Source organism: Rhamphochromis sp. 'chilingali', assembly GCF_963969265.1.
Source record: "Rhamphochromis sp. 'chilingali' genome assembly, chromosome: 7".
Taxonomy (NCBI): Eukaryota; Metazoa; Chordata; class Actinopteri; order Cichliformes; family Cichlidae; genus Rhamphochromis; species Rhamphochromis sp. 'chilingali'.
Genome location: NC_137934.1, coordinates 15,309,079 through 15,320,651, shown reverse-complemented (window position 1 = coordinate 15,320,651; position 11,573 = coordinate 15,309,079). Strand labels below are relative to the sequence as shown.

General features: G+C 44.2%; 1 protein-coding gene across 6 annotated transcripts in view; it reads left to right on the top strand.

Moving 5' to 3' along the window:
* Positions 1 to 359: 359 nt before the first annotated feature.
* Positions 360 to 11,573, top strand: part of kmt2e (lysine (K)-specific methyltransferase 2E) — a 28,789-nt gene continuing 17,575 nt past the window's right edge. For 2 of the 6 annotated variants that reach the window (XM_080886061.1, XM_080886064.1), the window contains exons 1-2: positions 362 to 1,050; positions 9,936 to 10,120. In XM_080886061.1, the coding sequence (XP_080742187.1) occupies positions 10,050 to 10,120 (71 nt within the window). In that variant the 5' untranslated portion in view covers positions 362 to 1,050; positions 9,936 to 10,049. Of the gene's footprint in view, positions 1,051 to 9,935; positions 10,121 to 11,573 lie in introns of all 6 variants that reach the window. The other 4 variants (XM_080886060.1, XM_080886062.1, XM_080886063.1 and 1 more) reach the window with 4 other exon arrangements.

The window sequence follows — 11,573 nt, the reverse complement described above, 5'->3', positions numbered from 1 at the left end:
TGCTCAGCTGTTGCTTTTTTATTTATAGTTTATAGTTTTTTGTAAATTAATAATAAAATTGTGGATTGATCTACTCAGACTGCTCAAGTGTTACTTTTCGTGTATTATAAACAAATATAAGAGCAAATAAAAAGCAAATTACTAGGTTATAGCTACTGTAGCATTTGCACTTGATGTAAACTTCCTATGTGGGGTCGTGTTGAGGTAAAATCCCCATTAAGAGACTGCAGGCTATCGCTTCTTCTTATCCTGAGAGGAAGAGGAGGAAACGGGAGGGGGAAAGAGCAATTAGTTTAAACAAAACCTCCAGATAACAGCATTCCCACAGCTGACTTCACTTTCAAAACATGATCTTGGAGATAGCACTGGCGTTATAAACAAGCTGTTTAAAAAAGAAAAGAAAAAAGGTTCACGCGCTATCTTTCAGAATCTGTACATTTAATTTACATTTTAAAATGATTCCAGACATACTGTCCGTTTTAATTTTACGGGCATCGTCTAAATCGCGCAAGATAAATTTACTCCGTAGCGTTACCGACACAAACGGCAGCCCTCTTGAGGAATTGTCGAGGTGGACGCGCGCCGAGCACGGTCACGGCGCCCCTGTGAAATGGGGACTGTAAGCCCCGCAGTGTGTGGAGGCGGAGCTCGGGTTTAGCGATGGAGAGGGAGTGAGGAACGGAGAAGAGGCGGAGTCAAGGCAGTCCTGGTAGGGCCGCCATTTTTGCAAAGGGAAAAGAGACTGGTTTTGAGGGGATCTAATTTCTAAAAGTCTCCGTTGACTAGGGTAGTTTTAGCAGTTTCGAATTGATTTTCTAGCTACATTTGGGGTCCCCGAGTTTAAACAAGAGGCAAGGGAACCCCCCTCTCAGAAGAGGAGTCTTTAGAGGACACGTTTAAATACAAACATTTTAAACCTTGGCCAGAGATCCGCAGTGTGTGTGTGTACAGAAGTATTGTTTTGGTTGTGGAAACTGTGTGGAAAGCGACGGGGGTCTTACCCAGGTCCCCTTATTCGCTACTCGGATCCTCCAGAGTGGACATAAAACGGTGAGTAAACTGCATTAAGTATTAGTTAAATCCGACTTGGAAAGAGGGTATTGTTGGCTTTTAGTTAGCTGGCCAGGCACATCATGCTGATGCTGGCTAACCGTAAGCCAGTAACCAGCTGAGTTTAGCTTCCAAAGCGGACTGCTCGACACCATTAGGTCGTAAAGTGGCAAGTGGTTTTCGTTCATATTTACCATATTCATAATTTCTTTTCAAAAACCTGATAAGTAAATGACGCAAGTGGCTGTGTGAGTATCAAATTCGCAACCCAACAGTACTTGCTAGCTAGCGCATGCTACTAGCTCAAATTAGCCTGACACTGACTATTCGCTGATAGTGAGGCAATACACGAGACGTCATACAAAGTTATCAGGTAAATATTATTTACAAGTGATCACCTTGTTTTTAAAAAATAAAAATATGCCTTAACACCAGAAACATTGAGACAAGTGTACCTCACAGCCCTTCGTCCAGTCAACAACATTCAAGGCTGCCAACCGTGAGCTGCCTTTAAAATCTTTAAAAGCAACGGTTTTACAGCCGTTTTTTGCACGTTGACTCGGGATAATTGGAGCCAGATAGGGAGTCTCTTGTCTAGTTTGACACAGTGACACTGCAGGCCATATTGCGCACACTTTCGTGCCTTTTTGTGTGTGTAAATAATACTCTTCGAATACAACCGCTTTATTCATAATCAGCCAAACTACTGCACGTACTGTCTATCAGCAGATGCGATAGCTCACTGAAAACGATATTATTTCATGAGTGTTTTTTTTAAAAGCTTGAATCCGTCGCAGTAGCGTCATCTCTCATCTCTCTTTAGCCATAGAACGGAAACATTATTTCCGTTCATGCGTTGAAAAAAGCCCCGAAAGAAAATAAAGCATTTTACATGCAGCTACACCGATTTTTATGAAGTTGTTCTTACGCAGTAATCTCGCAGGCTTTATAAAGAAGTTGAGAGCACGTCCGGTGTCAAACGGAGAGAAACTGGCGACTCTTCTTTTGTTACACTCTGACTTAAAAGTGCATTTCGCGATGATCACTTAATTTAGATTCAGGGTGTATTGGGTTCAAATGCTGCAAAGCGTGGGGGAGGGGATGTTCCTTTTGGGCATCTCGCCCCATCTACTCCAGCTGTACTAGCGATTCAAGCTACGCAGAATTAAACAAATGAAGGAAATTTGTCGCTTTCCCCTCACCTGGTATAACCGTGTGAATGCGCAATCAGCTTTGGTGGTGGTGTTTTTGTGTCTTAACGCGGATGTTGTCGCTCTTTCCTGTCTGACAAGCAGCGTATTAATTCGTGTCGGCTAGTTCGCTGTGCTAACTATACGCTGTTTGTCGTCGTTACATTCCGAGGCTATTTTTGGCCTCTATTCACGGCACAGATTTGAAGAGATTCCCCATATTTTCTGCTAACATTCAAATTAAAAAAGGCCTTGTAGCCTTCTAACATTACACTTTTAGAGGCCAGTGCTAGCCGATTAGCTCGCTGGCCTCGCTTTCGACGAATTCACACAAACCCCTACTTGTAACAACACAAAAACTGTACCGACAGAGTGATACTCAAGGTAGAGTGTGTGAAAGGCGATTGAATGCATTCTTGGGGGGGTTTCTTCCCATGGCGAGGCTCCCTTGGCTACACGGTTGTCTCGCCGTCCAGAGAAAAAGCGCTATGAAAATGGCGACAGCGCCAGGGTGTTGTGGTAACATAATAGCAACGTTGTACCCTCCACACCCCTATCGACGGGGACTGACTGCAGCGCCGACGTACTCACTGAGGAGCAACTACACAACACATGCTGTTTATTTATTTTGTATTTAAGTTGGGCTTATAATAGCGTGAAAGAATCCGGATCATACATCGGCATCATTGCGCCTTTTGCCTTGCTGTGGTAATAACTGCTAGTGCTGTTTCCTGTTCCCAAAACGAATTACATAGCACCCCTGTAACGTGCGTCACTTCTTGGGCGATTTTCTTGAGTTTTAATGCTGGGGCACTATTGATGTTACCACAGAAAATCCGACACTTTTGTTTGACATAGAAGGAGCATGTTGGTGTACTTTTCAAGTTTCAAAACGGTGCAAAAACGCAACGACATCAAAGGACATTAGATAGAAGACTTGCTCTTTTTGCCGCATCTCACCTGAGAACCCTAAACAATATTATGCAGTTTCTCCATCACCATAGTGGGTTTCATTTCCTCTTCATTCGCTTTAGTGTAACAGAAGTGCACCCAGTGTTCTAAGGGTCTGAATATGTTAGCTGTGATGGATAGAATTGTAAATTTAAATACATATGCGTGAATTTTCCCAGCTCAAACTGTTTAGGGGAAATTGTTCTGCATGTAGTTAAGCCTCAGAGAATGTTGCTTTGTATTTTCCTGTCATTGAGCGTGAGTAAATTAAGCCCTACATGTTTTGTTTTTTTCTTCTTCTAATAGTCTTAGTGATTCTCCTCTGGTAAGTGCAAGATGAGAGTCACAAGAGATAGCTGTGCTTTTGCACTTTATGTTCAGATGAAATCAGTTTTATTAGATGCTGTAAAATGCTGGGTATGTCTCAGTGTGGGAGGGATATTTATGTTTTCTCACATAATACAATACCATACAGTTGCACAACATTTAATGCCAAGTATTTGGTAGTAAGAAAAACATTGCCTGGATCGTGTCACATAGCAGTCTTGCAGACTGCCTCAGTACTCTCCCGTGTTTTAATTTATGTTTTAAATTAACTGTAATACTAATATGTTTTGTGTATGCTTTGTTTTTTTTCATGTCAGACAACATAATTTTGCGCATTAGTTTTCTGGCGATTTCAAAATTAAAATGTGGAGGGAAACGAGTCAAAGCCAGTTTCCGGGATACTTTTTTGAGCTCATGGCACAGCTGTCCTTTCCTCTACTTTACCCTGTGGGAAAAACTCTGGCACTTTGTTCAGCTCAAATGCCTCTTCGAGACTCTTGCCAAGAAGCTTTGTTTGTCTTTTACCCTGATCATTTTGTTACGATGTGTAAAGTAGAACATCTTCCATGTCAGAGAAAGCATCAGGTCTTTCTTAATAAACTATCAACCCACTTTAAACCAGGGCGACAGTGACTTAAATTGAACAAATAAAGGACCATTCATATACTAAAGTATGAATCAAAACATAGTTAAAGGTTATAGTGAAAGTATTTACATGACAACATAAAAAACCCACCTAACTCAGCCTTTAAATGAGCCTACGCCAATTTTCTGTTATACCCCACTGCATAGGTCAGTGATGAAATGAGTTCAGTAGCAGTACATACCCACAGTTGTCATTCCTCAGAATAACGTTGCCTCTTATTGGATTTTTCGGCTGTGCATTGTTTTCCTTTTAGGGTCTTGCGGGTTGGATCAAAACGGCCATGTTGTATTTTGCCTGTGTGTGCACTTTTTATTGTTTTAAACCTTAATACAGACTTAAGTGTAAGGCCAGGAGGAATAATGCATGACCCAACCCCTCCAAACCTCTGGGAGTATACTATCTGATGCTGTAATGAACCCAGTTTGTCTCAAAATAAGATTAAGTGTTAAAAGATCTTCTCTGTGGAGGTGTTTTTACTACTAGATGAATTAGAAGGCACTATCATGGCTAATTAGTCTTTGCTACTTAATACACAAAATCCCAAGCCGCCTTGCTCGTTCTTGTAAAGGAGCAGAGGCCTCTATTCAAACACTCATCCTCGTCTTTTTTTTTTTTCTTTTTTTGTGGTGTTCCCCTCTGTCCACAGAATATCAGACCAGCCAGTGTTAAATTCCCGATTGGCTCTGTGTGTGCCTGGTGGCCTTGTGCAGGAAAGTGTGTGTTTGTTTACTGTGTTAACAGAGATGGTGAGGTGAGGTGCCACTCTCCCTCTGCCATAGGGACAGAGTGCTCTGGCCAGGCAGCTTGGAGACATGGCAGTCTCAGGTGACGCACCTTTCCTCTCACCCTGACCCCCCAAGGCAGACTTGTGCCATCAAAAAGCCACACACTAAGTGGAAACCAGTTTAATTTTTCTCAGCATACTATGCAATAGAGAGAGAGAGAGAGATGGAGACAATAAAGAAACCAGACAAGTGTGCAGGATGTCTGTTGGTATATTGATGTATTGACAAGCCAGAAAGAAGAGCCCCTGTTGTTTTTGTGCCCTTCTTTTATCTCCAGACATTAATTCTCTGAAACAGTAGCACCTCTGTGTAGTAACTGTCTGTTCGCCATGTGGAGCTAAGCTGTGTAGATGCTGCCTGGTCTCCAGAGATCTCACATGTGTAGTGCCCAAACACCAGAGACAAAGCTGCCTGGCTCAGGAGCCCAGCAGAGTCACATGGTATCCCAGCTGGGAGGAGAAGCCAGAGCTCAGGTGACCTGTTTTTGTGCCGCTAGCTCAGGCATAACAGATCCCTCTTTAAACTAGCAAGCTGCCTCCCTGACAGGTGGCTTTAGGGCTAGAGCTACTGAGGCCACAGCCCCACTACACCTCCCCAACCTTCTCCTGTTGCTATGCCTGGGTTACAATAGCATTCATGGGTTGTGGAATAAAGAGGGGCCGTGTCATCGACGTTGGTGATGTAACAACACTGCGGTCCAAGCGTGAAATTGATCATCAAACACTGTTATAATGGGTCCTGAGTGGCTCTTGCTGTTCTTTTGCCCTGTAGATGTTGAGTAGCCGCTCCCCATTTTCTCTGCACACACACACAGCTCACATTTTAGTTAGCTATGAAGTGCATTCTCCAAATGCTGTAATTAGGAAGCAGCTGCATATGTGCTTGCATTTCAGTCTCTAATCATGATAGCTCTCCCAAGTCCAAGGGACAAAATGAATCCTATTGGCCCTCGCACTGTTAAAGAAACCCGGTGTAAATTAATAGAAAATAATCATGAAAGCACAACCTATTTGTTTGTCTTCATGAACACAATTTTTTCTTTTTTTTTTTCCTGTTGTCATTTAGCGTGACTTTCAAACTAATGTATTTTTACAGGAAGTATATTGAACTAGTGTATTTTTGCTCAGATGACTAATTTTTAGTGTTTAAATCTAGCAGAGGTTTTTGTAATGATGGTAATGTGTAACTTTGGTTTTCAATGTGAGCACTGAAAGTTTTAAACACCGTCACCACCAACCCTTCTGGCTTCCAAATGCTGACTTTTTTCACCCTTGAAAAGTAGAAAAAATTATTTTCTACTTTATGAGCAGATATGAGAATGGTCGATTTCATAAACCTACTAGTACATCAGTTTTACTTTTCAGATGTTTAAAGAGACTTGTCATTGACCATACATAGCCATACATTACTCTGACTCTGGAAGCAGCAGTGAGAGGGAGATGGAGAGATTGTGCCCCCAGGGATCTCCTGTACAGGACATTACTCAGACTACAGGAGGGCTGTCCCAGCTTTGCTGCCATACGGGCTCAAGCTCGCTGTCTGAACTTACACGCCGCTTGCTGCTACACTGCTCTCCCCTTTTAGTCAGTTATTTACTAGTTCTCATTTAGGGTACCTGAAAACAGCTGCATAAATACCTTCTCCTCATTGCCTGACATTTAAACGGACTGTTCCTAACAGTCTAATGAGCCTTTGGTTTTCATGCGTACCAATACATTTCCTATTGTTGTAGCAAAAAGTGCTTGTGTGAACGCTCACATCCATATCCCCTGCTGTATTGATGTATGACTTCACCTTCAGCGCTCGAGTGCAAAGGGAGTGTTGCTGGCAGCCATGCGCACACTGATTTATGAAGAAAAAGGCAGATCTCGTGTGTCTCCCGGTGGGTACGGGGGGGGAGAATCCATTTGGGTCATGCTTCCTGTTACATGAGTGTATGTGTAGGGAGTTTGTTTTATCCGTTTTCCGAGCTGAGTCATTGCAGCCAGCTATGAGGATGGTGTGAAGTCACATCTGCTTGGCAGAGAGGGCCCTGGGATTTAGTTGGAATCCCTCATTTTCCTCTTGCTCCTCCCACTTCAGGAAAAACATGATCTGCTGCGAAAACGAGAATAACGATGCTGTTGCACATAGAGCAGTGGTGATAAACTGAGGAGAGAGAAAAGCTGCTCTCTGTGGTAGTATCATTTGAATACGATGGTGATGGTATGGGTTTTCCCTTGCCGACTTCAGTGCAGCTCTGTCTTAAAAGGGTAGCAATCATTCCCCCCCCCCCCCCCCCCCCCCCCACACACACACACACACACACACACACACACACACACACACAATGACGTGACTGTGTCCCCTCGCTGAGGGAGGGAAGGAGGAGAAAGGAGAGACTGGGTTTACGCTCTGTGCTCCACTCCGCCACCCAGAGTCCACCCAGGTCGGGGCTGTGCAGCATCACTGTCAGACATACCCCAAGTACACCTCCCCCACCCCACGCCCTCTAAGCCTTTGGTAATTTTATTTTTCTTTTTTCGTTCGTTCGTTTGTTCGTTCTTTTTTTTCTTTTTCTTTTTTTTTTTCTTTTTTTTTTTTAAGCTCTCAGCGGGATGAGCAAATCTATTCAGTGAGCACATTTGGAGAACTGAGACACCAAGAAAATGTAAACCACTTCCACGCTGCGGTTTCTTCTTCTACTATTACCCACTTTTTGCCATATTTCTTTTTCACGTTTGTCTGCTCGCCCTCCCCTGTGCACGTTCCTCGCTTTTCCCTCCCCACTCTCCATGTGTTTCCATAACAGCAGAGGATTTAGCCAAAGGTGGCTTTAAATGGTCTCTCCTGGCACTCGTGTAATTGGGAGCTGTGTCTGCGACACTCCCCTTTCCCTCAGCTCTGCGTTACTGTCTCAGGTTTATTTAGGAAGTGCACAGAGGAGGGAGAGAAATCCGCTTGGGCGGGGTGACTGGGCTCAGGAAGGGGGGGGGTGTCTTTTCTCTCTCTTTGGCTGCATTTCTCCAGGGTGATGGACGGCCCTTCTAAAGGAAGTAGGAGGAGCAGGCAGAGGCAGTCACAGTGAAACGCCGATTTACTGAGGAATGTTGCTGTACTGCTGTACTGTACTTGTTTGTTTGTTTGTTTTTTTTTTTTTTTTGTCCCGTTGTTCTTTGTCAGTCTTTAGTGTGTCTGGCTGCAGCACAGTGCACACATGTGTGCATGCTACTCTTAAAGCCTCCTTGTAGAGGTATTTTTGAAAGGACAAAGTGAGAGATTATCTGTTTATATGAGTGGAAGGGGGCTAAATGTCTGCATTCCTTAGTAGTGACAGCAAGATTCATTGCACCAAGTGGAGGCAAACATGGTGGAAGAGAGAACAAATGACTTGCTTTAGAGGGAAGCTATTTTACCCATGCTAAAACATACTGGGCCTCTCTGATAATACGGGGAGGGGGGGGGGGGGGATCTGTCATTTCTGTGTTTTTTGGCAAACTGCCCTATTCTTGTTGAAAGAAAGTGTTTTGGTTACGTCAGCGTCTATCATGAAATGCCCCTGCCTGTGATACAGTTGTCCTGTTTAACCCACAAAGAATCGGGAGAGGATTTAGAAGGTGATCCCAGACTTGGCCGACACGCACACTCACAGGGGTCTTCTTCCTTCTATTAATTAGGCCTGGAACTGACAGCTGTCATGTCTGTGAGGCTCTCACCAGTCCTCCTGGCTTAAACAGTGCCTTTGGGTGAATTGGTACCTGAAATTACTACCATCATCACGGCTGTGGAGTCTACTTTAAAAAGCTCCTGGTGTACATGTGCCTCAGTGTGAAAAATTTGAGGGTTTCCTTGATATATGCTGTGTTGTTTGAGGGGGGAGAGAGGCGGGGGCTTTTGGGAAATAAAAGCTTTCCTGGAAAGTCGTCCTGTATATGTGCAGACCTGCAGTGCTCCAGAAGGATTTAATGATCTTACCTCACAAACCCACACAGGCATGCAGAGACAGGTTTTCTTGAGAGAGTGTGTTTTTGCTTGCTAAATGTGTGAATACATGACATGTTCTGTAAACCTTCCCCCAAACGAAAACCTTAGCCATGATCCGAGCCTTTGTTTGGGCCCCAGAGTGCATAAGCAGGCTGAAGGTGTGACCTCCAGCCTATTTTGTCTCAGCATCTGTCCCTCCCACTAATCCCGCTTATCAACAGAGCTCTGTATCAGGGGCAGCCACACTGACACATATGCTCCCGTCTGGATTCAAGTTCCATACAAATGCATTTTAATATTCCCATGTATGCTATTTCCAGAAAAATTCTTAGTCCAGCCAGTCTCCTGCACTACATACACCTGCCTGACACCTAACAGTTAAATTATTGATTCTCAACTTGGGGAGCTTTTTCAATGTCCGTTAAAAGATTATAACCTAAACTTTTCTACTGTGTAGGTGTGTGGACATGCAAATACAGTACACTACAGTTTTTAGATTTATTTAAAACGGAGCACTTCTATTCAGTCAAAAGGGGGTGGGGGGAATGGCCTTTATGTTGCATTTTTCTCCCTCCTTTCATGGCGGTCGACTGCTATGTGTTCTCTTGCTCCCCTTTGTGGGAGCTTTCTTGCAGTGCAGCCCTTTCTTGCATGCATGGCGGAGAGTGTGCAGAGGTCGCTTTAGCGCAGTTCACTCAGCAGCAGCAGTTGGTGGCGGCTCAGGCTTCACCTTACAGAAACATTCCCCTCTCGCTTTTCATCAGCCACTAACCTGAGCTCGGTAACCCTGTCAGGGGGGAAATTCCTGGCAAACACTTCCCTGTGAAAAACGTTGCTCATCTGAAAGTGTGAATCATACATTTACATGTGTTGGAAATACCCCATTTTCACTATGAATTGTGATTTCAGGTTTGGTAGATCATGCAGTTTTCCTGTGTTTAAACTCACTTTCACTTTACTAATAAATTCTCTTTTTTTTCCTTTTTTTTTCCTTCTTTTTTTTTGTCCCCCTTCTATATTCAGGCCTTGTGGATGCACTTAGATGTCTGCAATGAGTGCTGTGGCTGGCATGCCTCAGTGTTTTGGACTCCCTTTCTCTGGACTCAGTAGGACAAGAACTGATCAGCAGAGAACGTCATGAGCATAGTCATCCCAGTAGGGGTGGACACTGCAGACACCTCATACCTGGACATGGCTGCTGGCTCAGAGTGAGTAACACCAGGCCTCTACTGTGCACATTTTTATGCCCCCTCACTTCCTCTTATTCACTGTTGTGTACCATCTTTCGTTGTGTTGTATCACCAAAATGTCATTCTCAGTTTTGCTCTCCTTTCTTTCATCTTACACCCCTCCTCTGTGTCGTATATAGTTTTATTTGAGCACGTCTGTCGCCTTCTCCTTTTCAGGGGCCCCAACATGCCCTCTGTAATAACTGAAGCTGCTGTTTTAAAAAAAAAATAAAAAATAAAAAAAAATAATTCTTTTTTCCAGACAGATCTCTTCTCGTATATTTACAAAGCTACTGTTAATGGGACAGGAATTTGCAGGAAGCAGGGCCCCTCTAGTGTGCGCTCTAATGGACTGTTCAGTGTTGTCATTGATTCCTGTAGATGTTCACATTGTTGAGCAGTTAACTACATCTACCATGTGAATCTGCACTGTATGTGTGCAGTCTGTTTATAAAGCTGACTGTGTGAAGTATACAGAGGCACCACGTATGATTTTTTTTTTTTTCCTCCTCCTTTTCCCTGATCCTTGTCTAATGCTGTAAGCTTGACGTTTGCACATGTGTGCACTGCATTCAGTCAGTGAAGCAGAAATGGTGCATGGAGCCATGGCAACAAGCTTCCTATCGCCCATCCTCTCGGTTTCCTTATAGTCTTGTCAAGGACACTGCCGCGGCGTTTTGTGGTCAAATAAATGAAGCAAGAGGTTTGCGTACGACTAAAGAATAACACACGTCATCTGCTTATGCAGGGGATCCTGTCTCTTTAAAAACAAGGGAGAGCCCTCCCCTCCCTGCTGCTACCACTGTCGCCTTCATCAGAGCTGTTACCCAGACAGCATGTGTTGCCATGGTTTTTACCCCTCACTCCCCTCCCTTCCTCTTTCCTCTCTGCACTGCGCAGGGCCTGTTGCCATGGACACTGCCCTGAGTGACAGGTGGTCCTTGCATAGATATGGTGTCTCTCCCCCAACACCAGCCAGCTACCCCCCACCCCCTGAGTGCTGCTGTCACCGGGGCTACGAGTAAGCCCCTCGCCTTCACTCTCTCCCTTGTTCTTTGTCCGTCAGTGCTCTGTGTCCGACTGCCTGCTGCAGATTTATTCAAAGGCTGATAACAAGCTTGAAAGGGGCTTCCACCTGCTGCTGTGCAGGTCCTGTCTGGACCAGAGGCACAGCATAGTTGGGCTCACACTGCTCTGTAGAGATGTCAGGAACATGTTTGACATAAAAGATGGATGCAGGCACTGTGCTGTTTCTGAAACCTCGAGCTGAGTATTTTTGCCAGACGTGATGAGAGGGGTGGCTCCAACTACGAAACCACACTCTTATTGGCCTAATGACTTGTGACCGACAGTTAATTAGCCAAAAAGTGTCGTCTGGATAATCATCCTTTCCTATTCACTTCAGTATGACCTGAAACTTGCAACTGAGCCC